This window comes from Carassius carassius, chromosome 1, assembly GCF_963082965.1.
Source record: "Carassius carassius chromosome 1, fCarCar2.1, whole genome shotgun sequence".
In the NCBI taxonomy this organism is placed as follows: Eukaryota; Metazoa; Chordata; class Actinopteri; order Cypriniformes; family Cyprinidae; genus Carassius; species Carassius carassius.
The window spans coordinates 23564081-23591042 of NC_081755.1; the positions used below are offsets into that span (position 1 = coordinate 23564081).

Genomic DNA, 26962 nt, shown 5'->3' on the forward strand with positions numbered 1-26962 from the left:
ATAAACAACAACTTTTAATAGGTTATCAACATATATTGTTATAACATATATAACATAACACACATTTGTTAAACGAAATAATTAGGATTACAATATATTTTCTAACAATTAATTAACATTCAAATAACAAATAGCAGCATGTATGCAGATGTTATTTAAAAAAAACAATGCGATAGATATCTCAGTGAGTTAAAGAAAAGGAAGTGTATTAATGCATAAATGCAATGCAACAATAATTTTAAGCAAGATTTTAAGACAACTTTTAGACATTTAACCCAGGCTTGACAAAAAAAAAATCTTTTGACATTCTTCACTCAAGGTTTATTTTATGCGTCACGTGGTACAGCTCTTATCCAATGAAGGCACTGCAAAGCAGACTGAAGTCCATTGCGTCAATGCAGCTGTACCAATGTAACTGAGTGTCCTGCTTCGGACTTGAGTCTTTGCACCATAATTTTCCGTCCGAATGGTGTGCGTGCTATGACCACCTCCCTGGTCCTGAATCCTCGCTGGGCGGACACGGTTATGTTTGTGTATGAAAACAACTTGGATGAGCTGAAGAACATGGAGGGTCTGGTTGGAAGCGGCAATTTTGCGGCCAACCAGTGCAGGAATCTGATGGCCCACTCGGCTTTGAGTGGCCACCCGTCTAGCCTCGTCCACGGCTCCAGCTATTCCACTGTGGACGTATCGACTTCAGCTTCTGCAGAGACGGGCAAGCAGTGCACACCTTGCCCAACGGTTCCTCAGGCCTCGTCCACCGGTCCCATCCCGTACGGCTATTTTGGCAACAGCTATTATCCTTGCAGAATGGGGCGGGGTTCCCTCAAGTCCTGCACGCAGCCGAGTGCACTCAGCTACACTGCAGAGAAATACATGGATACCCCGGTCACATCTGAAGAATATCCTAGCAGGGCTAAAGAGTTCGCCTTTTACCACAGCTACCCCAGTCCCTACCAGTCCATGGCCAGTTATTTGGACGTGTCAGTGGTACAGACGCTTGGCACCGGAGAGCCGCGACACGACAGTCTCCTGCCTATGGATAGCTACCAACCCTGGGCTCTGGCTAACGGATGGGGCAGTCAGATGTATTGCTCCAAAGACCAGAGCCAGGCGGGCCATCTCTGGAAGTCTGCATTAGCAGGTACGTTTTGAACCATTTCTCTGCTGAAATGGGAATGTTCAAAATAAAAATTCATGCGCTTTAATGTAATTGCAGAATGCAAAACGAAATTACTCTTCTGGTCAGACAGAAGACAGATTTTATTTTTAGACACAGGTCTGAAATTTCAGAAACAAGAGAGTCTTCATTTTTTATAGAACACAACTACTACACGTTTACATAAAAGTATAAATTTAATCAAATAGCGTCGAAAACGAATTCGTAATTAAATGGATAAACTCTGGAAATCTGCAGATGTGAAATATGTTGAAATGTAGTTTAGTTAGAAAATGAATGAGCCCGTTAATAATAAACCTTTTTGTTATTCGTTCCAGATGTTGTGGCCCACCAACATGACGGGGGCCAATTCCGTCGAGGTAGAAAGAAGCGGATACCGTACACAAAAGTACAGCTCAAGGAACTGGAGAAAGAATATGCAGCCAACAAATTCATCACAAAGGACAAGAGGAGAAAGATTTCAGCGGTAACCAACTTGTCTGAGCGTCAGATCACTATTTGGTTTCAAAACAGGAGGGTTAAGGAAAAGAAATTCATTGCCAAAGTTAAGAACAGCGCGCCATAGTGCAGAGCTGAATCTTTGTTTTTCTCGGTGACTTGAAATTCAGAGAAGCAAAAAGTCGTCGCGAGGACTTTTCTTGGACTGGGACTGAATGTTTTCTTTTCCCAGCACATTTACACCAAACTAATAAAATGGATGGACTCAAAATCGAAATGAAATGGAAAACCATGAAAAACCATGAAAGGACAATATAGCTTGTGAATTACGCACGTGCCTGCCTATGTGTAACTGTGTTCGTTTAAAGTCTTTTTGTCCTATTTAGCTTGCATTTAATGTTAGGTGTGTCAATGTTGTTGTTGTTGTTGTTGTATTAGTCTTATAGCTTATTACCCAATACCTGTCAGTACTTACAATATACTATGTTTATATCGCTTGTAAAACACAATAACATATATCACAAAGCTTAATAAATGTGTTAATTCCATTCTGTGTTTTCTAGCAAAGTAAGTCGGGTTTTTATGCATTATTCTTATTGAGCATTGCGTAATTACTCTTCATAGTCCTCTGTTGCAAAATGAATGCTGTCATCGATGACAATGTCAAAAAATCAACAAAAAATTTCTGCCATTATTGTGAAATTGTTTCAAAACTATTTACAGCACTTTGTTATTAATTTCTAAATAGGCAGCTGTCTGGAGGCAACTTTCGAAAACTTCGAAAGCATTTATGGCAATGTCAAAAATAGTGTTTATCTCTTGACATTTGACTTCAGATTGGGTCGTATGATTCATCAGAATTATCGCTTCCGTTATTTTAGCCTTCGTAAAGTGAAGACCTTTATTGTTTTACAGTGCGCGGCGTTTGAGAAAGTAAATCAAAGCGAACAACGTTGTTAACATTTTAAATATTTGTTATGATATTTTATATCAAAAAGCTGACATTCGCTGTATCCTAAAGTTTTCATATAATATATAATTCATATATATATATATATATTCATAAAGGATGCACACTGGTTTTTAATCTTAATGATATGGGATTTCTTCCTCGCGGTTAGAGTATAGCGGCGGTGTTTTGATGTGGGCAGAAAAGGAGAGGGCGCTCGACTACAGAAGATGCAGCCTACTAAATCAGCCCTTAACCTTGACCTTGAAAGTCACATGCTTAAAGATAAGAAATAGCTTTAGTCTTTCCCGAAACTATGAATACTGAAGAATACCCATTCAAACCACAACATATTCCCACGTTGTACAGTTTGCTTTTTTTTTTTTTTTTTACGTTTGAACGCAATTATCTGTCAATTCCCTCAAGCCAAACAGTTATTTAATAATAAGCCTGCATGTATTAGTGTATGCTGAAATTATACTATGGGTGCTTTCTTATACCGCTATAAGCTAACTCTTGAGCTCAGAAATGTAAAGTTACCTCTTTCCTCACCATAGATTTATGTACGATGATCTCGTTTATAGTCTCCAGCAGGCCTAATTTACGTTTCTGCCCAAGTCTGAGCAGTTTAATTGTCAGACAGTGAACACTGCCGCAGTCTATTGCCTTTGCTACCTGCACTTAATGTCGGTCTAGATTAGGAAGGGTGTAAAAGGTCCGTCGTTACTCAGCGGCTTCACGTTGTCACCTTCGGCAAGCTCCAGTCCTCTTTCAAGTTGTGTTATTCCTTATTTCTTTATTCAGTCTACATCCGCGGCTGTAAAGGGTCAGCATAGAGAGGTTTTATATCCTACTTGCATCAATTTAAGTAACAATGGAAGGATGCTGATAGCCTACTGGTTAAATTGTAGGCCTATTATTTGGAGAAAAAAATTATCACATCTTCTGCGGTGGTTAGTTCGTTAGTTATCATGGTCACGACGTAAAACTGAAATGCACAGTTTATAGTCAGTGCAGTAGTCTGAATTTTGCAAATAGATTTTGAACATTAAGCTTTAGCACAGCTAGGTGAAGTCTCTCAAACTATACCAATATTCACAGGAGGCCGTGGCTCCTGGTGTTATTTTGTTTCGATCTTTTGTTTAATTTAGATTTATTTTTTAATCGGAGCATAGCATAGAAGCGCACAAAACGTTAACAATTTTAGGAGTTCTGAATCAATAAATCATCGCCACTTCTGTTGGACGTCAGCGGGTCTGTATTTATTTCACTATATTTTCTAATTATGTTTTTGCCAAATATGGTAAAATGTTAAAAGATTTCTAAAATTGTTTTCCTAACGAATCAATCAATTTAAATCCTACCTTCCCTAGAAAGCACAGGGGGTCATAAAATGTCCAAGTCCTTCCTTCCATTTACATTGAACTTGACAAAGCTTTCAAACAAACGGTGCGTCTGCTTTTAAGTTTACATTGTGATTTAATGGCGACTCTATTTTCTCCTTTGAAAACGCAGAAAAGCGCAGACCTTTCCCAATTTCAGGACTAACAATAAAACTGCCACTTTTGTTGAGAACTAAAATTCTTACTTTGTTGTCCTTCTGAATAAGATTCGACAAGAAAACCAAACATCTGGAGACATGTCTAAATTTCGCCTACGATGAAGTAGTCACTGCAATAAACTGCAATAAAAAGTACGTACAGGCCATTGTGCAAGTGAAAATTAAATGTAAAATGAGCATTGAATATTGAAGTTATATTTCGTTTTTGTCTGCATGAGGATGCAGTATGTCTTATATCCCATGCATATAGCCTACGCATATGTACATGTTTGTGTTTAAATGAATAATAATTATACAATGCGACAATACAGCGATGAGATTTTGCATTGGCTGCCAGGCCAGCTATTTGAGTGAGGAATGTCAGACTCATCTCCCTCAAGTTCACGTCCAGACCTCCTCCCCCACACTGTCTCTTGCCTCTAGCCCTAAAACAACTCTTCCCCCACGTCTGCATTTCGGACAGGCTTTTGTTAAGCGGCGGACTTCACAGTTGAACTTGAGACATCTTGTAAACAATAAGTAGTCTGGACTTTGTCTGGCCAGAGGTTGTCAATAGCCATGTAGAGTAAAGAGAGGCCTCCGGAAAAATGGGAGAGGAAGCGACTTCACACGAAAGGCCCCCAACGATGGAGAAATGTTCACGGTCACTCTGTGCGAGGATTGATATATTGGCAGTGTTGTCATGGTACAGTTGGTCAGCACTTAGCCAAAGCTATAGCTCACATCTTTGCATTAAAGGTCAAGGTCAATGCCTCTCTCTATTGCTTAATTAATGCAACTTATTGGCAGGTTTTCCTAACAGTCAGCGTTCAGAGTGGTCGTAAATATTGAAAGGAAACTCTTCTCTTTTCTTTTCCCGTAATTCCTATGGAGCTTTTATGAAATTGATATTTCCACTATAACTGGACATAACAGATTCGAATGGGTTGTTTCAATACTTCCTTTGAAACAGCAGTCCAGTTCAGTGTAAAAATAGTAACCTGCAATTGTTGCGCTAAAGAGCTATTCCCAGATGATATACACCCTTACATTTAGTTTGGCTGGTTTAACAATTTATTTAAGTTGATTCAGTAACACTATATATATATATATATATAATCAAATGATTTAAGATGTTACCATATGAAGCATATTTTTATGTTACCATTTTTTTCAGTGCATGGATGGCTAATGATGATGTATTTGTGTTTTATGTCAGAATAGATGCTCACTTTAATCTTCTGTGGTACATGTATTGATTTCCTAAGACATAAACACAACCACATTCCTGTAGAGTGAATGTTTTAATACGATGACAATTTGTATCATATCTGGAAGAGTTAAAAATGGGAATAGAAAACAGTAAAAGTAAGATAGTAGGATTATCAAGCGATTTTTTTATCAAATGAAAAATTAGATGGGCAATATGTAGCAATTCCTTGAAAGGTGCATTATTATGTTCACGCTGAATAAATGACTCTTTTAACATAATTGACACAGTATTGCGCTGAGGTAATATTATTAGGCCTACATCTGGATGCACTCAAGTTGGATTTCCATATGACAGGAGAAGCTGTATTAATTTTATTTACGTATTTGATGTTAAGTGTAATTAACATGTTTATGTAGTACAAAACCAAAAGGTCTACTAACTTTTTTAAATTTTATTTATAAGTTTACAGCGAAGTTCACAGATTCCTGTCACGTGTAACGTGTGTTATAATAAAGATTATTTTTATTCGACCTGTTTGTCTACTTTAGAATTGATTATTTTATTTGTAATTGAGTAGATTCAGGTCATTATTTGACCATTTGTAACTCGTCTTTTCCAATGAGTAAAGTTGACGAAACTAGCATATTTAACACAGGTAGGCCTGCTTGGGGAAATGTGCATCAAGTTGTAATACTGGCCGAGCAAATTCAAATACATCACCATCAGCAAACCTTTTTCGTTATAATAAACCTTTAGGTAAAATTGCAAAACAAACAATCTGATTTTTTTAATTAATATAAAATATTATTATCCGTCTGGCTAAACAAAAAGAAATCTTCGCTCTTCAGTGTTGCCAACATTTCCATCTAATATGTGATGAAGTGATGTCAACAGCAGAGCCATTGACCAGCCTCCTTTTCCATTCATTCATATGACTTATGCCAATTGAAGTTAAAGCATTAAAATTCAGAGAAATGCTCTCTGGCTTAAATAAAATCATATGGCACGTATTAAATAAAGAATGCATTTTAGTTTTTACTTATCTAGAGAATTCTGAGCATGGCTCTACTGCAGGAGAAAAGATGGACAGTGTTATTTGATCAAGATATTTTTTTTGCGTGAGAAGCATGATCCTGGCAATGCCCTTGATGTTTCAATGCCACAAACATTTATTTATTTAGCTCCAAATCAAACTGTGTAATAATGAACCACACTTTTTATTTTTTATTTTTTTTCTTCAATATAGTCACAAAATATAGGGGTGTAGTAAGTGAATTAAAGTATTGCCAAAACAATTGTTTTTCATTTTAAGGCTTTGAGAGAAAGTGATTTCAATTATTGATATTATAATCTTGCTAATACTGAACACAGGAGCAGCTTGGTCACAGCTCTTTTCTTGGTGGAGAGAAATGCCAACCCGCCTAAACAGACATTAACATAACTGTATGGCAGTAAAATAACCAAATGTATTGGCATGCAACATGCAATTCATGTGTGAAATTTTACAGGGCACTACAATTATGCTGACCTTATAAATCGGAGTTTTGGAAGAAACAGAGTTCTCTGATACTGTGAGCTCTAATTTATTCCTTTATTTTGGTGACACTGAAATCATTAACACTTTTATGTCAAGCTTTATATAGTAGCGCACAATTGTTTTAGAGATAAAATACACTCGAAATATCCATTCTTTGACGCTATGGGTCAGTTGTGTGTGAATTAAAGCGCATTTTCTTAGTTTTTTTTACGTATACGAAAGTGTTGTGAATGTTGTCATTTTTGCGAGACTTTGTGACGTGAGGTCCAATAAATTTCTCACTTGATTCTAGACACACATCTCCATATCTCAGCTCGACGTTCAGGAACATCTGGACGGTTGTGCTGGGATTTGTAATGGCCAGCTGCATATGCCCGTTGGCACCCCAAGGACGCGATCCTAGGTCCAATTTTTGTCATGTTTTTAAGTACCAGTGTGTTTTAGGATAAACACGTGACCTGTGCGAGGTGTGTGCATTTTGCTTCAGGATGAAATGAAACCGTGCGTTTATTTTGAGCTGCTTTCATTCATCTATAGGCCCCATATCTTAACATCTCAAAATAAAACATCAATATTTATGAAACAATTTATACTAGCAATATTTTCATGTTGAGAACTTGTGGTCAGATATAGCGAAATACTGACATCACACATTTGGTTTAATTTAAAAAAAATTTTTATTGATCGGTCAAGTTTGTTTTGATCAGATTATAAATAAAAGCACAACTAGTGTGTAAATATATATAGGCCTATGTACGTAAACTGAATATGTTTTAGATTTTTCATTACATAATGGTATACTGCTCTTAAATGAATTTAAAAATGATATTTTTTAATTCAAGAACTCTTTTGAACAGTGTTCACATTATAAACTCTACATTGCGACATAATAGAACTAACAATACTACCTTTTTATTTTTATTGTATTTTATTTCATTGTGTCATTGTGTTTCTAAAAATTATACATAATAATAATAATAATAATAATAATAATAATAATAATAATAATAATAATAATAATAATAATAATAAATAGATCAGTTAGGCTAATTAAGATATGAAGACATCATTTATTTATTTGTTTTAATAACAAGAAACACTGATTGCAAAGTGTTGTATCTCGGGACATGTGGAACTTTTGGCATAACTTAAACTCCTTTGGACCTGACAGCTCCCATAACAACACCCCCAAAAAGGGATAACTCCAAATTAAAAATGTAATCATCATTTCCTTTCCTTTGCTCCAGCTCTCTATACATTCCCTGTAGAAATATGCTCACAAAAAATAGGCTATATTTAGAAAAATGACAGTTTTTTTCTCCATACAATGAAAATAACTGGGTTTCAATACCAATGCTGTTTGGACCCCAGTCTTTGTTTTTTTATTATTATTTTTTATATATTTAGTTATGTATTCTGCAGAAGACAGAATGCATACAGGCTTGGAACGACATGATGGTGAGTAAATAATGACAGAATTTTATTTTCAAGTTCTACTTTGTAACACGTTATAGCCTATATAAGTGTTGGCTCGGGGGAAAGTCGTACGTTATAACGTGTGATGTCAGTTAATTGTCTGCGTTACTCATAATTGCGGAGTAGTAAAACTGCGGAATTTACATTGTTGGTGAGTTTGCATGAACATTGCTGACATCTACTGGTGACAGAGTGTTACTGCTTACAACTCAGAGGTTGTCCCATTCCGATTTAATGAACACTCTGCTTTTCTTTATGTTGTGGAGTGCAATTTCAGTTCTTTTAATTTTTGAAAGCAACTTTTGTCTAACCCTGTGAGTTGTTTCTGTCGGAGTACAGAGAGGGAGGGAGAAACGCAAACTTGTGGTTTGAAATGGTGAATTCTTGGAGGATTGCCCTTCACAGTTTGCCCTTCACAGCAAGGTCACACCGGATTTCATTGTGGAGCCTCTGATTTGAGCACGACTAGGAATTTTACGATTCTGAACAAGGCGCACAGTCTCTCGATGACGACAGCCACTGCGGGATTTACGGGAAGCCTCTTTATTGAATTGTTCTCGCTCTGATAGGCATCCGGGACATTGGGCGTCTGTTCTTTGACTTAATTGTCTATTGGCGGCTGTAAGCGTCACTGAAATACACAACAATAAAAAAAATCACCCATGTCCATTGATAGAGGTTGTCTGTCCGCATATAAATGAAATATTAAATTCGAAGCTTTATTAAAACGCAATTTTAAAACAATTTTAACTTAGTTTACATGATCAATTTAGTCTATGATGACGCCAGTTCACTGATTTGGCACAACTCCGCTTTTTTCCTCACCTCTCTGATAGGCCTATTATCTTTTTTTTAAATCATCAATCCTTCTGTAAATTCATTAAAACACACACATATGAGATTCATGCCATTAATAACATAGCCTTCTATTAAAGGAGTTCACGTGTGTCATGTGTCAAAAAAAGTTCAGTGATTTTCCGTGTGTAGTAAAGTAAACGTATAACAATTCAAGTTTATTTGCCTAGCGCTTTTTATGATACAAATCATTGCAAATGAACTTTACAGAAAATTAAGTTTCTACAATATTCAGTAGTAGCTTATCAGTGGGGACTGACAGTTTTTGTGCATGTGGCTGAAATGTACGGAAAAATCAATTAAAAACGTAATCAAACAGACGATGCAATCACACTTATAGCAAAATTTGGTAATTCTATATGTTGTTTCAGGGTTGGCATCATCTGAGGTCCTCTGAGGGGTTGGGAGCTTCTCTTCTCTTCTCTTCTCTTCTCTTCTCTTCTCTTCTCTTCTCTTCTCTTCTCTTCTCTTCTCTTCTCTTCTCTTCTCTTCTCTTCTCTTCTCTTCTCTTCTCTTCTCTTCACTTCTCACATAATGCATTTTGAAAAATATGCTGACATTCTCTTATTTCCAGTCTTGTTGAAGTGTTCTTTTTTACAAGACTTCAGTGTAATGGCTCCACCATGTGGTCATTGTATGTAACGACATCACTAATTTTTCCGGGTTGTCATTTACTATCAAGATAAGGCATACTCATTTAGTTATATTTTTTTGTGTCTTTTTAAAAGCTTCAAGCTGACGTGTCGCTGTTTTTCAAATAAGCTAGTTGATATAAAATAGACATGTTAAATGTTTCCACTCCAGTGGTTGTTGTAAACTGTTGCATGTGTCAGTGTCTTAAATATTTACGTCTCGAAACATAAACGGCTTTATTTCTAGCTAGAAGAAAAACTTAAAACAATTATAAACACTGCACGTAAAATGTCAGTACTGTGCCTAATAATTACCATATCATAATAATTCAAATAACTGCAAAAAACCTTTGCATAGGGTAAACATTTTTTAGCACATTTTTTGTGGTTTACTGAAAGATTTAATAGCTATTTAATCCGATCATCCAATGCCAGTCCCTTACATTCAAATTTTGGTGCAGCACAAAACTGACATTACTTGTCATATTAATATTTGACAAGAATGCAAAACTTACTGACATCCTAGACAGACTATCACTGAAAGTCAAATGAAACCGGGCTGCACACTATACGTTTTTTTTTTAAAAGAATAACATTTGAATGAGTTAAAAAGAACAGTTCCAGTATCTGGTCAAGAACACATGACTGATGGGGTCTAGGGAGTGTCCGCACTGGTCACAGGTGGCGTTAATATGGAGCAGAGTTTAGTTTCTCTTTGGCATATGGATATGGTCTGCAGCATCCTAAATCATAAATGTTCGTATCCAGCAGAGAGGGAAGCTCTCAGTGCATTTTTTCCACTTGTGTAAATAGAGGGTATTGACTGGCCTAATGCTTGTTTCCCACAACTTATTTAGTACCATCCAGTTGTTTGGCAGCAATTGAGAGTGGTATGAATATGTTATTGTTTTATTCTAAGCAACAGTGTACCTCAATAGAAAGAAACAGAACAACACGTGTTTACTGTCTTCAGACATCCAGAGGTGCATCTCCCAAAACATAGTTGCTAACTAAGTTAGCAATACAATTTCCCATTCCCATTCCCAATCCCATTGCTAACCAAGTTGCTAACAGGTTACGCTTTTGGGAAACGCACCCCAGATTGACTTTATTGGAAAATACTAGTCGTTTTAGTTTAGCGTCATGTTCACATGATATAGTTTACAAATTAATCTGATTTTAACTTGTGTTTGGCTATTAATTATTCATAATATAGTGTTTTATGTTTATGACTGGGTTTCAAATTTGAACGCAAATCTTTAATGTTTTTCTTTCTGTTTGTACTGATATTGTTTATGCACATTGTATTCATAAAAAATAAAACAATAAAAATAAATAAAAAATTAAAAAAATCTTTGACTTTTCTTTGTGCTTACGCTGCCTCCTACTGTCAAAAGAAACCAATAGAAGTCGGCACTGGAGGTGTATCGTAGGATGAAATACAATACAAGGTATCGTAAACTAATATAGTGCAAGGTAACTGTTCTTCCTGACTCCAAAGTTCAAAAAGATTAGCAGATAAAAAGGGTATGGTGTATGAGAAACACATTTAGGGAACGCCTTATTCTGCAGCACATGAATTACTCATTTGAAATTCACAGACATCTCTTGAGTAACATTATTATTGTATTACACTATTCACTATTGCATTTAATTCCTTGCTTAGTTTTAAAAATTAGCACACTTCTACTGTAATCAATATAAACAACAACAACAACATCTCTTTTTGCAATAAGTTCCATAATGTTAATGTGAACGTATTTGTATTTGGAAAGAGCCAAGGCTTTTTTTTGTCTTTTGACATAGTAATTTAGTTCTTAGGCGTCTGTGCACTAATTCCAAAAATGCAACAAGGTTTTTATAATCCCCCGGACATTTTATTAGTTGCCCCAATGTTACAGGCAATCCTCTCATGAAGCTCAGTTATTTTACAAAAATAGGTTTGAAATACTTCACTGAAGACAACAGGACGTACATCTGACGTTCATAGTTGAAAACATGCTGCTCTGATCAGATATGTAGCTTAATGCATTTGAACTTGTAATTGCTTGCAGGACTTCCATGGATCCTCACCGCCAAGATATTCATACGCATCTTTTGAGAATTACATGCAAAGCATTAATGGTGCGCTTTTTGTGCACAGATGTTACTGAAATTATGTATTTTGTGATTCACATTAACAGCTCCTTCCTCGCTTAGCTAATCATTGTGTGGTGCACGTTTTTTAGACTCAAAAGGTAACCGTTTGTCTTAAAAAAAATGGCTGACGAAACCAGTTGCCAGCGAGATTTATTTATTAACAACAGACGCTTTTATCCATGCAATTTATGCATTGAGGTGCAAGTTATATAAAATACAACAATGCCACAAAAAGCTGATGCATGCCTTAGAAGTTCAACATCTGGACCTCTAATCTAGGTTTCTCCAGTCAGCACTCACAGCATGTGCATTTGTTGAAAAAATAAACTAAAATAATACTATAAATATGTTGATCTTTCCTATTCTTGCTACACCTTAAACAATCTCTGCAGACTAGAACAGCCTATGGAAAGAAGCTGTTAATTATTCAACCACAATCTTGAACTTTAAGAGAGAAAAATAGAATTAGCTCACTCCCCTCTCCTCTCCACACCAGACACATGCTATTTAGAGACGGCTTGGCAGTAAAACTTTACAGCAAATGGAGTGGTTTTGTTGTCATGGCTACAGTTATACGAGTTTGACCGAAGATCCTCTCACCATTTGGAAGGGGCCAGCGATTCTGTTTGTGATTATAAAACTGGAATGTGTAGAATATAGGAAAAATTCGATCGGGGTTCCTTTTCTTTCTGGCTATTTGCAAGAGAAAAGGAGTCGAGGAAGAAAGGCACACGGTATCTGGGATGCTCTTAAAATGCGTTAGGCATGTCAGTCTGAAAATATTAAATAGTTTTAGTGCAGCACGCCAGACAAAAAGTAAACAATTGCTCGAGACAGGTGACGTCAACGTCAAATCTTTACAGGAATCATTCTTGAGACATCGAAGGCCAAAGGCCTCTTCGCGCCGAAGCTATTTGGATTTATGAAAACTTATTCAATTTTTCCATTTTTTATTCCAGTTGAGAAAGAGGGTCGGCTGGAGAACAATGTAAGTATATATTACATTTATACACGCACTGATTTGTAAGTTGTTTATTTAGGCTATCACCATGGTTTATCAAGTGATTAAGATCGTGAGCATAGCCTACTCTTCTGTGAATGAAACGTCCAGATGTGTACTTTTTAAACTAAATACATTTGGCAGTGTAAAAAATATGACGATATGTCAGTGATAGACATTGGAGACATTATTGTATATTCGATTTTAAACTTTTTTTTTAGATTTGTTATAAACTATTTTACTTGAGTTTGAATTTTTGCACTTACAAAATACAACACTACTTTAGCAGAATATTATACTTGGCTATTTAAGCTAAAATGACATCATTTACAACCAGAATCTTTGCTTCAGAAAATATTAAGTTATTTATTTTGATTTTAAAAGCTGGACACTGAGCGCTGACTACATTTATCAGAAAAAAGGGTTTCGCCCAACCCGAAACTATAATGACATGCTAATAGTGGAATATATCATAAGCAAATAACTAACTGGCTCACAAAAACCCAGTCCTGCAGTTGAGGAAGCACGTGGTTTGGCCATGAGGTTCACGTGCTTATTGATGAAAGCTGCTATTAAATGCGCAACGTGTCCAGGTCCAGGCCGATACATTCGCAATGGTGCAGGCTTCCACTTAGCTATGTAAAGTTTTTAACAAATGTAGGCTAATATTAGTTGATTTGTGGCTTGATGTTAATTTTATTCACGATGCGTCAAAATAATTGTTTGTTGTGTATCAACAACGTTTTTATTATCTAGAATAAGATAGAAAATGTTTAAACGTCTTTCAATCTTTTAATTAACATCTCGTTATATATATATATATATATAACGAGATGTTATATATATATATATATATATATATATATATATATATATATATATATATATATATATATATATATATTATATTATAATTTATCATAGTTCATCTACAGCATCATGAAAATTAGGACATGCCCATCTTTCTAAATCATTTAATTGAAGATATATTTTTAGTGTGTTTGCTATACTCCGTTAAAATATTTTTGTGCTCTCATTCCTATCTTGTGTTTCTGAAACAAAAGATATACACAATAAAACCTTTTTACTAATAGATTTGAAATATTTGACCCAAGCTAAATTTGACCCAAAATAGGTTGCAATTTTACTTACGCACAGAATCCGTTTTGTTCCTCTTATATTTAAAATATATAAAAAACACAATAACATAACACCGATGATAAGTTAAACATAAGTAAGCACAGTTAAAAGCACACCATAGCTGCAGTTATGTAATAAACTAAATAACTAAATTAATTAATTATTGACTGCATCTATTATGATACAATTATAACTATGTTATTATTGTCATTATTAAATAGCGGCAGCTTATAAATTAATTTGTATACTGGGAATAAAAACATTGCGTCAATTTAATTATGGGTGTTGCTTATTTTAGACTCTCATCATCTGTGTTATTTACTTTTAATGTCAGCAAATTTAATTAGTTCATATTTTTGGTTAAATATTTATTACCAGTATTTTTGTAACAGGTGTGATTTACCTCATTCGCAAAGACGGTGCTAAACTTTAATTCACCTTGACTATAATTTATTATTTTTCTTCAAATAATCAATACGATTAATACAATTGTCTTCATGGGCTTGTATTCAGACATTTTCCCATAATCTAGTATAGCATTAATTAATATATATAAATAAAAGATTTGGGATGGAAGCTTGATGAAGCACTTGAATTAAGCAGTTCTGGAAGGGGAGGAGCTTGCCCGTGAACCCAAGTCTCTACTGAGCTCGCAGTAGAAGGAAACGACCGTGCGCCATACTGTTCGAAAAACCAATAGTTAAGGAACTGTTGCCTTGGCCCAAAATATGCTCCAGCAATGTCATTCTCCGAAAAATTCTCTGCAGTGATTGTCACACTGTCTGAAGGGAAATCTTTCGATAGCCCGTGTCTAAAGGATCCTTTGCGTTGGGGCGAACGGAGGCTTACGTCCTAACCTGGACTGCCAAATCCAAAATAGCGGGACCACCCCAGCGTATTCAAACGCGCTCCAGACAATAAAACAGATTCAGAAATTCCCCGGTAAGCCATGGCTCTGCCGCGTCACCAGTTTCTCCATGGAGCTGTGAACTGGGATGGAGCGCACTTGAGTCCTGTCCAGATTTCTCATGTCAGCGCGAGCACCATCAGCGCTTCAGGTCGAAAAGAGGACCCCTTCTATTTTTCTCTGGACCCAACAGGGCAAACCAGACAGTCTCTGGACATCTCCGCCTTCAGCAGATTCATGACGGATATGGGCTCTCTGAACGGCACTGACAACCATCGTCCAGAACCAAATTTTTACTCCGGACACAAACTCTTATCTCTCAATACCGACACGGATCCAGAGAGTCCGTCGCACTCTTCCCACTCAGACTCCCAACAGTTGCACAGTCTGTCTTTCTCCGCGCCTTCCAGTTCAGAAACTGACAATAAGCCTTTTACGCATTATTTAACGATGGAAAGCACTAAATCCCCAAGCCAGTGGAGTGAAAGCAGAACCAAAGGGAGCATCATCACCACACTGAGCATCAGTCAGAGAAGTAGAGACGACACAGAGCCAAATAATCTCCAGACAGACTTTCCCGGGAGCGATAAAACTCACAGAAAGGGAACGCAAGGTGGGTAAACAAGGTTTAAAAGACCAGATTTTATTTTTTCCACTTCCGAAAGCAATTGAAGGGTGTAGCCACTAAGACACAAAGAGAGCCAGGGCTTGAAAATGAATTTATTGCACCGAATTGCCCCAGACAGACTAAATTGCACGTCGTTTCTCAGAACATCAAAACAGCGGAAGGATCCATTGTCAACTGGAAACCTTAGTGTGGGCCAGGTGTGGCATTGCATGTGGAACGAAGAACGTCTGAACTGGCGGTTTGATAGCCTATAATAACACACTTCGTGTGTATGAGCTATAGAGGCTAGCTAGGCCTATATCATGTAGGCTAAAGTTAGCAGATTCAGAAAAGCCATTTTTCAGACCAATACACGCGTTTTAAGGACTCTAATAAACGTGTCAGAGGCTTACAATTTCTAAAAGTTGCATGTGTGTAATTTGTTTGCCATTTTCGCTAAATAGTCTATATCTTGAATATTCACTTATTTATTTTATTTGTTTAGCCCGAGATGTGCAGTATTCTATTTTTAAATCTTTTTACAATGCATACAAAATAAATAAATAAATAAATAAAAATAAATAGGTAATAATAATAATAATAATAATAATAATAAGAAGAAGAACGATTGAAAGTTGCATTATAAATTAGAAAACTTTAAAGGTGACAAGTAAGTGCCCCTTCAGCCTCTGGAATGTGAGGGCCAATAGGCTACTTTTTCTTTTTTCTTTTTTCTTTTTTCTTTTTTCCTTGTTCTTTTTTCGTAGTTTTTGATTGGCTTCGTTATGAACCAGATATTGGTAAAATATAATTGGTTAAATTCGCTTTAGTTAAGATAATATTTTAATGAATTTCAAATAGTTTATGCAATTCATATCAAGCATCGTTCTCTCCCTTTCTCCTCGTTTTTTTCTTCTTTCTCCCCCTCTCGCCGACCAACACAGACACAGTGCGCAGTCTGTGCTGACATTATTTCCTGTCATAAAATGTCGGCCACAGCCAGGTAATGGCCGCGAGCGTCTGTTTGCTCACTGTGAAGGGCGACTGTATAATAGCCTTGTCTCTCTTTCTCTTTTTATCTGAAGACGTGACTTTAGAAAACGCTGCAAATGGCTGGCTGTCGGCGAAAGCAGGGAGGAAGAAGCGATGTCCTTACAGCAAACACCAAATCTTAGAGCTGGAAAAGGAATTCCTATTCAACATGTACCTGACTCGCGAGCGCCGCCTGGAGATCAGCCGGAGCATACATCTCACCGACCGCCAGGTTAAGATTTGGTTTCAGAACCGCAGGATGAAACTGAAAAAAATGACACTAGAGCTCCAGACAAGGGACCCTGGCACAAGTTTCACTGTCTAGTTTGTTATGTAAGACGGTTAAAAAATACCGAACTCAACGAACAAATCACTGCGGCTATCATCCGGAGCACGTGGATTGACGCAACTGCTGCTTCTGATGGATTAACGGGAGGAAACGATCAGTCAAATCTTACTACGGTGTTTCACAATATGTGTTCTATAAGACAAATGTCAGGGAGATTAATTTAAAACCTTGCATGAGGATGAACAGAAAAGTGTAACGAAATAAGAGGATACGTTTTTGGCTATTCGACATAAGCTTGTCATATTCACACAAGGCCCAAGGACAATGTTTATTGATGTAGTTTAAGTTCTGGTCAAATTTTCAGCGCATTAATAGCCTATTTAGCAATTGTCGATATTTGAACTATGTTTTCCCATTAGCCTATGAAAACGATTTTTGTAACAGGTTATTATTATTATTGTAACTAGGCTATGTTATCTTACTAGGCCTATGTGCGGAAACTCTCGAGTAAAACAAAAATCAAAAAGGGAATCCATTATCAGAGGAGCAGTTACATAAAGCACAGGTACTGTTTTTTTTGTTTTTAATATTGTTTCTTGTGTTGTCGTTATATAAGCTGTAGTGGAAAGGCACAGTTTCTTCTTCTTCTGCTGAAGTATGGTTGAATTTATAGATTAAACTGTGATTTTTAAGCAGTGCATTTAAAAAAAAAAGATTGCACTTCGTGACCATACAACGTTTATTCAGTAGAAAGTACTGTGCACGCTTTGAAAATGACTTTATTGACAGTGTTCTAATTTAGAAGGCCAAAGCGTTTTGAAAAATAAGTTGACCTATAATGGTCAAAACTGAAGTTGTAATAAGGTATTTATTTATTTATTTTTTTACATTTTGTTTCAGTAAAATTCAAGAATTCAATTCATGCCATCTATAGCTTAATTGGAGACGAAGAACGTGGCATGAAGTTTTCTTTAGTCTTACAATTAAAGGGGAAGGCATTTGGTAGGCTATTTGTAACAATTCCAAAACTTAAATTGCGGTTTTGAGTTGATTGTGAAATTTTATTAATATATGTATAAACAGATTTTGGATACTTGATTTTGGTCTTAGAATAAATTGTATTAGAAAAAATTAATTTGATTTTAATTTGAACAAAACTTTTTGAAATTCAAATTTATTAATAGAATGTGTGGAGTCGTCTTAACACACTTAAACAAGTCCAAAATATTTTTTTTGTTACTTATTATTATTTATTTTTTTAAATTAGCCTAACCCACACAATTAACCAGAGATAGGCTATATGTTACAAAACAAATAACGTAAGTGCATCAAAAATGCAAATTATATTATCCCTGGAAATAATTTAATGGAGCTATTTGAATTTTAGAAGTTAAGGTGAAGTTAGCCTATAATTACCCATCTGGATTCATTTTACGTTCTGCTTTCATCTGCATCTCAAATATCTCAGGTTTGCATTAGACCTGTATTTGAATGGCCGAGAAATATAGTAGCCTAAGCGCTTTCTTGAATGCCTTAAATATATGCACTAAGAAGAAATAACCGGATATAACGGTAACGCATGTGAACGTTGTGAATGTTTGAAACTTTTGTATGTTAATTCGCACTGTGAAGGATTTTTATTATTACATTTGTATTGTGTTATGAGATGTGCTATATTTTTGTAGGTTTCATGAAGATGAAATGTTAATTTCTTTCCATTCTTTCCGATATTTTTCGGCGCGTAAGAAATAACTCTGAACAGATGCTGATGTTTCTTGAGTTGTTACAGTTCCTCCTCTTTTGTCCAAGCGAGTCTTTGCTTTGGTGAACCGCCATGTTGAGATGGGACAATCCCCAACGTCATTGGCCAGGCAGGGGCCTCTTTTTATAACAGGGGGCAATAGACCCATTTATTGCCGACAGTCTAGAGAGAACCGGACATGCTTGTGAACTTAAATTACTTTATTTCAAGCCACGTCTTTAAACCATTCTCGCTATCTCCTTTCCCCGCAGTGGGTCAGAACTGTTCCAGTCGATTTCTTGAGATTTTAGCTCTAGTGCCCTGTAATACGGTTCCTCAGTTAAGCAGTGCTCTGTAAAAAGACAGCTCTGAAATATGAGTGCTCATCTGGTTCAGTACTTTTGGACGCTAGACTGCTGGCAGCCTTTCAGGTCTTGCCTTTGAACACGGAGAAGAGCAAGCTGGTCTGTGATTTAGGTAGTTTCAAGTTGTTGGGCTGGACGTTTAATTTCACAGGAACCTGAAACTGCCTGAATTGCTCCAGTTAAACACACCATTGTCCGTTCAACGTGGGATGAGGATATAGTGTCGAATCAATTGAAAGTACTGATTTAATAATCCTTGCCAAGCGAGCGATTCTTACTGATCGTGCTTATGTTATTATTGCAGCCATCATCACATCGTGGTGTTTCTTTCTTTAACATATTACTTACACACTCAGTAACTGGCATATATATATATATATATATATATATATATATATATATATATATATATAAAAGTTTTTTTTATGATGAAAACATGGCTACAAGCGTTGGTTGTGAATCTGCTCATCCACAACATTGCATTTCTTCGATAGCTTTCGACCTCCTTTCTCAAAATGGCCCGGTTTTTTATTTATTTATTACTTCACGCCAGTGAGTTGGAAGATACAAGTCCTGTTAGATTTTAAAACACATTTTAAATTCCAACACAATGCCTCAATTATATAGGGTCCTAAACTATTTTATAAATATTCCAATGTTTTAATGTGATGTTAATCAGTGGTGATCACCTGTAAAATTTTGCAGAGTAGAATAAATAGGCTACCTTTTCATGTTGTATAAAACACACACATATATTTTTGTAAAATATATATATAAACACATGATATGTGAAAAACGTGTTTTATTGGCTATTTATTGTTGTACTAGATGTATTGTGTGTATTCCTAATCAACTGAACAACTGCTGTCTCTCTGGTTTAATTTGTATTTTCACTTAAAGTTTTGTGTGAAGCTTTGTGTTATTATTATCATTATTTTTTTTACATTTTAAATACAGGGAGGGATAATTTTGCTAAAACAGCAATAAATTGACCAAAAAAACGTTTAAAACATCTAGTCAATTCTGTCGTTTTAGAAGCTATTGTGTTAAGAAATCCACAATTAGTGAAAAAAAACCTATATAGCCTCTCTCTCTCTCTCTCTCTCTCTCTCTCTCTATATATATATATATATATATATATATATTGTTTGTTTTTGTTTTTGTCACATAGGCCATATCATATAAAAAAAATCTGGTTGACTATGATATTTCTCATTAGAGCAGTAGAAAACTTCGTTTTGATGTAGAAATCGTATTTTTTGATGATTTGAATTATACACGGTGTGGTAATGTTTCCAGAGTGCCTGCTTGTGGTCACTAATAGCGTGCAACAATTTTGGTCAATATGCTATCGTTACTGAAATCATCGGTAGGCTTTACCAGCAAAAAATATGGCGAAATTCGAAATTTTACGAATTCTTGCTTACATGTAAATTTGCATTACAGCACTAGCCCACTTGATGTAACTCTCCATGTTGAAGGTGTGACGTGCAGTTTGACCTTCCAGTTAAGGTCCACTCTTTTATACTGAATAAAATAAGAGATGTTTAGGGTAATTATAAACAGTTATAAAACGGTGTTATATATTAAGACATTTTAAACTTTGCTTTGAAAAGGATACATTAATCTCTTTGTTGCTGATGCCTTGATTAGGCCTACTTGAAGAAACTTAATGGCAAAATATCAAACATATCCAGAATGTAGACAAGGAAGATACTAACAGCCAAAGAAACCTAACACTATAACGATTTAAATAAATGTCCTACAGATTAGGATAAGTTATTCTTGTAAATAGATATTTATTTGCAAATAGGTGTGCTAAGATGCATCTCGATTAACAAATTTTCCAAAAGAGGGGTTGTTACAGGAATATGTTAAATAAAATTGCATTTTCTGTGGTCACATACAGCAAAAAGTATTTAAACACAAATTTCACAAAAAAAAATACTTAAAACTTGTATGCTTACCAGTAGGCTATGCCTGTTTTTTCTTCTTCTTTAGATTATCACATCATACATTTTAACTAGCATGCTAGTATGTAGCATGTTTCATGGTATGCTCTTATTCATAGTATATATGCCCAAATTCAACGTAAGGAAATAGGTCCAAATAGATTACAATAAAGCTTAATGTGTAGCTTTCCATACACTTTTTTTAGATTATGTTTTCTTTTCTCTAGTAATTCCAACAGAAAGAATAAATTATTTAATGCACAGTGAATTATTGCACAGGTGACGAGTTGATTTTTTACTGGGTGTTGTTAAATGCTTTTAAAACGGCTAGGTTGTAATTTAAGTGCATAGCCTTTTCCTGATGTAATTAACATTTTAGTGGTTTTATAGATTCTATGGCGCAACTTACTGCAAAAATGTAGGCTATCTTATTATGCAACATGCCATGTTTACCCGTGGTTACGGGTGTTGTTATAAACCTAGCCCGAAGCTTAGCACGGGCTATCTAAACTCACATGAAATAAGATGGTAATAGTTGCTTTAATATCTTTTTTTCAGTTGTAATGACTTTTGTAAATGTATAAACATAATTTGCTATTGTCCTTTTGATGAGGCACAACAGCATAATTTGCTCTATTCATTCTTGTATTTTAGGGGCAACTATTTATTGGGGACGGCCGAGACACACATCAAGTGCTGAATTCACTGGTATATTATATTACATTGCAGATGGTCAAAGACATTCACCACAGACAGTGAAATCCTTCCTGAAACATCTGCGTTTTTGCAAGCATCATTTAGAATTCCTGTTGCAAAATGTTGCAGAGAGAGTAGAATGGACTGGTGTGTATCTGAATAAAGTAAAAAATAAAAAAGTGAATCCTGTTTATTTGTGTGTGTGAAATGAGCGACTGGATGGAATACTACAGCGGAGTCGTTCACGGTCCTCGCCACAGGCAGTATATCAGGCCTATAAAAATCAAAGCTGCCTGATGTAGTATTTTATTATAGTATTAAACGACCAAAAAAGTTCAAGTAGGCTAGTTTCTTCCATAAATACAAGGGGATTGTCGCACGGTGGTGTTTAATACCCTCGTTAACAAAAAATGACTGTTAATTTCACAATAAAGCTGTTCATTATCTCAGCATACTCCTATTACTCCAAGAAGGAAGAGGTTTGCCTCCTCGGAGGTTTAGACGTTTAAACGAGTGGGGGGATACAATATTTTAGCGTAAAAATCGGTTGATAAAACGTTATAAGCAGCCGTCACCGCCTTCATTTGGTTTCTGTGGTGTCTTTCAAAGTACTGTTAAATATTTCGATAAATTGCCTATATTAAATTGTTATTTTCATACATTTTATCAAGGAAATATGATCAAGCTCCCATTCAGCACTAATGCTATAGATCACGATATAATGCCACATCAATTCATAGACAAAAATGTTCTCTCACTTATTACTGTGGGCCATGCATATGCATTTCTTTTATACATATATAATGTCAGAACGTTTAATAATTTAAGCTGACATTTTCCCGACTGCTTGTTGATATCTGGAGATATATGGACACGCTCCCATTTTGCATATTGCATAAACAAGACAATTTATTTAGATGGGAAATATAGAGAGCGCAAGAGGAGGAGAGCTCCGTACAGCCTCTTGGCGGATTGATTTACACCCCATTGACGCTTTATCAGGCTCGCGAAAAAAGTCTGACCAATCACTTCGCTCGGAGCGCACGCCACAGCAGCCCGGCTCTACTTCGTTGGCGAGCGAGTAGAGAGGAGTACCGTAAAGAGGGGAGTAAAGCACATTTCTATTGTACATGTTTTCCCTTTAATGAACAGTACGTTATATAATGTCCGAGAATGTCCATTTCTGGAACTCTAAGCAACTACTATGTCGATTCTATCATAAGTCATGAGGGAGAAGATCCGAACGCGTCCCGCTTCTCCAATGTACAGTACTCCAGCGCCAGACAACCGGGACCCGGCGAGCATCCCGAGTTCCCCTCTTGTAGCTTCCAGCCCAAGCCTCCAGTGTTCAGTTCGTCATGGAGTCCATTCAGTTCCCACGCGTCCAATGGCTTACCCGCGGTCTACCATCCGTACATACCGACGCAGCCAGTGCCTTCAACGGATACTCGATACCTCCGCACATGGCTCGACTGCGCCCCGAGAGCAGAGCCTCTGCCAGGACAGGGACAGGTCAAGATGGAGCCGCTCCTGGGACATCTCGGGGAACCACCGAAACTAGTTGGGCAGCATGAGTATATCTTAGAGTCCTCTACAACACGGGAGATGAATTCTAGCCACAGCGCCGGGTTTGAAGACAATAAGGACATATGCGAAGGCAGCGAGGACAAAGAAGGGCCGGATCAAAGTAAGTTATAAACCTAGGAAGTGAACACTCTGTAAAGCGTTTAATGCTGTCATAAAACTAGAACAAAGCAACGGAGAGCAACAGACACCTCACGCAGCCAAATATGAGCATAGCATTCTCAAGTCTTCGCTAGCTTCTTCTAGTTTTTTTTAACGAATCTATATTTTTACCCAGATATATGATTTAGCCATGGTACACATAGAATATAGCATCGCTGAGGACTATTTTGCTTTACTCGGTTGGAGTAACGTAGAGGTTTCACACGTTTATAAAACAGGCTTTATTTTTCCCATCATACTGTTTGCGTTTATTTCATTCTTGAGTAACATTTAGTATATTTATTCTCTTTCTATCTCACATTTGCGCATCAGTCACTTTAGTGCGCCAGGTTTTTTATTTTTTTATTTTTTATTTTGTGCAATGACTCTCCAAAGCCTCTGTTACTTCTACTATAGTGCAAATGTTAGTTTTATGTTTAGTAGCTTTTGACTAGCAAAAATATTATGTGGTTTATTCACGTTTCATCTGAAACTTAAATGTATTTATTTCATCTAATTCTATTTCTGTGTGTATATAAGCCATGAGGCCATGGTATAGTTTGAGTATACCACAAAATATGTAGTACTGCATAAATATGTTTTTAGTGGTAAATCTGGTTGCTGGGGGGATTGTATGTTTTCCCCTGACCTGTTTGCCTGTTCTTGAGCTCCCTCAAGAGTGGGTTTGAGACGAGAATTATGCAGAGAATTATCCATATAATAATTCCAGCTCATGAACCATGTAAGATTATTCATTGCCAAAGTATTCCAACAAGTTCAGAAATGCAGGTTAATTCTTAGGGATTTTTTTTTATTTTATCCAATTAATTTGATAAAGCCATTGATTTTAATCCGTGAAATAGACTGCAGCTCTGTCAACTAATGGAATTGTGCGCAATAGATATCCCCAATGTGCTACCCCGGGCGGCTTTCCAGAATAAACTGTAGGCTAAGGAAATTATGTTGGGAGTTACACGTCCAGCTTTGTGCTCATGGCTGCCCATGAGAAGGAAAAAGTTATAGCTTTCAAGTATATTAAGTTATCAGAGGAGTCAACATCCCCATTAATCGTACCTGAGTTCTTTGAGATATGTTGCGTTAAAAAATCTCAAAGTAAAATACGATTCAGTCCAAAAATGAGCAAAAGCAATCCAGTTCAGAGGTGCATTGTCGTTGAAAACGTTTTGATCAAATTCCTACATGTAATAAATTAAATTCTAAACTCTGTGTAGCTAATTTGTGGATTTTGATTAATATGTATTAATGGAAACGCACGTCTCTTTCCTCATCATATAGCATGACCCTCTTCGTTTTTCATTGTTAGGGATCACACCTCGGTCCTGTCTCTCAAGTCGCAAGTTATACAGACGTGTACGCGAGGCCTCTAGCTGACACGACACGCTCATCAATCATTTTATATGCGTGTATCTCATTCCATCATTAGGAAAATACAGTTGCGTCGTAAGATTTGGGATATCGTAGAAAGCTGATGTTATGTCTTGAGTCAAAAGCAATAGGGTTTCCACGCATAGGAAGGGAAACAAATACAAATCTGCAAATACTTGGCGTTTTCTAACATGCTAGCATACACCTTCAGTCTGTCTGAGCCCGAGAAAAGTGGAGTTATGTGCCAAACGAATGTTTTTCATTCGACTAGTATGCACTTTAAGAGCGTATGAAGCACCAGCATGGTATAAATTTTCCCTTGACGTCACTGAACCCACACAGGTACGGAAGACGTGAACAGGTGACATCAATTTCGTCATCATAGTGAATCTCGAGTCGCTGTAACATTCAGCTTTTCCATGTGCATGTTAACAAAAGTCAGCACAACGGAAATTTTTCAGCCTCCCATCTGCATTCCCGACCAAACCACTGAGGGAGAAGACGCCTCGTTAGAGATGCTCTTCCTCCGTAATTCATCCCACATTTCTCCCTAAAAAGGAGATAATCTCATGTCACATGTGACCACATTTTACAGTGCATTCCAGTATGGTTAAAATCCCTGTAGAGTTCAAAATTAAACCTTTCTTTCCCCTCAGTCCTTTTCTCATTTGATTTTATTTGTCCTCATTGCTTTCACGCTCTCTGTTGCAGGGAGATGAATGTAATGTATAATCACAGGTGAAATTAGATGGCTTCTGTACAAACGTGTTGCCTACTGGTGGTTTTACAGTTTAAGCGTAGAGACATTCTTTTTTATTATTGCGTATCAAGTTAATAGGGTGAAATTGCTTTGCTGAGCTTTCTTTTGTTTTCATCCATCATGTTCTTGGTTTTCATGCATTTGTAAGTGATGGCGCCCTAAGGCACTTTATTTTAATAATATTCAGTCTTCGTAAAGGCTGTAACTTTGAGTGCATTGTGAAATGTGTTTCCTGTTTCATATTGGAATGTTTTTTAATAATACGATCTGCTCTTCTTGTTTTTTTACTGTCATTTGCAGACGACCCATCTGCCAACTGGTTACACGCTCGATCATCCCGGAAGAAGCGATGTCCATACACGAAATATCAGACCTTGGAGCTGGAAAAGGAATTTCTGTTCAATATGTACCTCACCCGAGACCGGAGACACGAGGTAGCTCGCCTGCTGAACTTGACAGAGCGACAAGTCAAAATATGGTTCCAGAACAGAAGGATGAAAATGAAAAAAATGAATAAGGACCATCCCAAAGAATAATAACGCAGACTGGAGCCAGGCGTTCAAGCATTTTACAAAGAGTCTTTTAAATCTGGAAGCTGATGCAAGAAGGTTTTACTGCATCAAAGAGAAAACGCACACACGCACTCACAAACCATTTCCCGCATGACTGGACAGTGTTAAGCATATAGAGTATAAGGGAGAGGTGAGATGATGCAGAGGAGGGGGAAGACGTCGTGCCATCTCTCCCTTCTTTTATTGCGTTTTATGACTTGAGCGTAAGAAGCACTTCATCAGGAAATAAACAGGTGATAAGGAACTGTTTCAACATAAGAACAGCAGAAAATGTGTTCTTTTTGTAAAGTTGTTCTCTATAATTCTGCATTTTCATTATTCCCTTTTTCACAGACTTGTGCTGATATAAAATGTATTTAAGAAAAAATAAGCCTCATTCAATATACAAGGGGAAGTTTTGCTCATCTGTAAAGCATGTTCACGTGTTTGCTTAAGACGTGAGCTCTTTTACAAAATTATTATTATTATAATTATTATAAGAGCGGAATAAAACAGCCTTTAGTACATAGTGTCTACCGGTTATTAAAGTGTGCTATGCTAATTTTTTCAAAAATTTTTTGAAGTTTACGATATTATAAAATAGCTCCTTTTGACATTTATTTGTGCGCAGAGATTTGTAGTAGATGCACACTTATAACATTTCTTGCTTAATTCGAATGTATTAATAATAGTAATAATAATGTCTAAAATTGCTTTTAAATCTTTTCTTTAGGCTATAGCTTCTACTATAGTTTCGTTCAAACACAAGAATCAAACTGAAGTAATTAAACACGAATGAAATGAGTTCTTTCTTTCTTGCGCGTTCACATATCCCAAAATAATCATTTTGAA

The 26962-nt window shown here is 36.4% G+C and overlaps 3 protein-coding genes across 3 annotated transcripts; all 3 read left to right on the forward strand.

The window, feature by feature from the left end:
• Positions 1-433: 433 nt before the first annotated feature.
• Positions 434-2166, forward strand: hoxb13a (homeobox B13a). The gene is made up of 2 exons (XM_059520987.1): positions 434-1144; positions 1498-2166. Exons 1-2 carry the CDS (start codon positions 481-483, stop codon positions 1743-1745), a joined length of 912 nt encoding a protein of 303 aa, XP_059376970.1. The 5' UTR covers positions 434-480; the 3' UTR covers positions 1746-2166.
• Positions 2167-14431: 12265 nt separating this feature from the next.
• Positions 14432-17626, forward strand: hoxb10a (homeobox B10a). The gene is made up of 2 exons (XM_059551833.1): positions 14432-15619; positions 16699-17626. Exons 1-2 carry the CDS (start codon positions 15049-15051, stop codon positions 16968-16970), a joined length of 843 nt encoding a protein of 280 aa, XP_059407816.1. The 5' UTR covers positions 14432-15048; the 3' UTR covers positions 16971-17626.
• Positions 17627-21231: 3605 nt separating this feature from the next.
• On the forward strand, positions 21232-26488 carry LOC132142182 (homeobox protein Hox-B9a-like). Its single transcript, XM_059551844.1, has 2 exons — positions 21232-23375; positions 25860-26488. The coding sequence occupies exons 1-2, from the start codon at positions 22862-22864 to the stop codon at positions 26093-26095; spliced, it is 750 nt and encodes a 249-aa protein (XP_059407827.1). The 5' UTR covers positions 21232-22861; the 3' UTR covers positions 26096-26488.
• Positions 26489-26962: the final 474 nt, after the last annotated feature.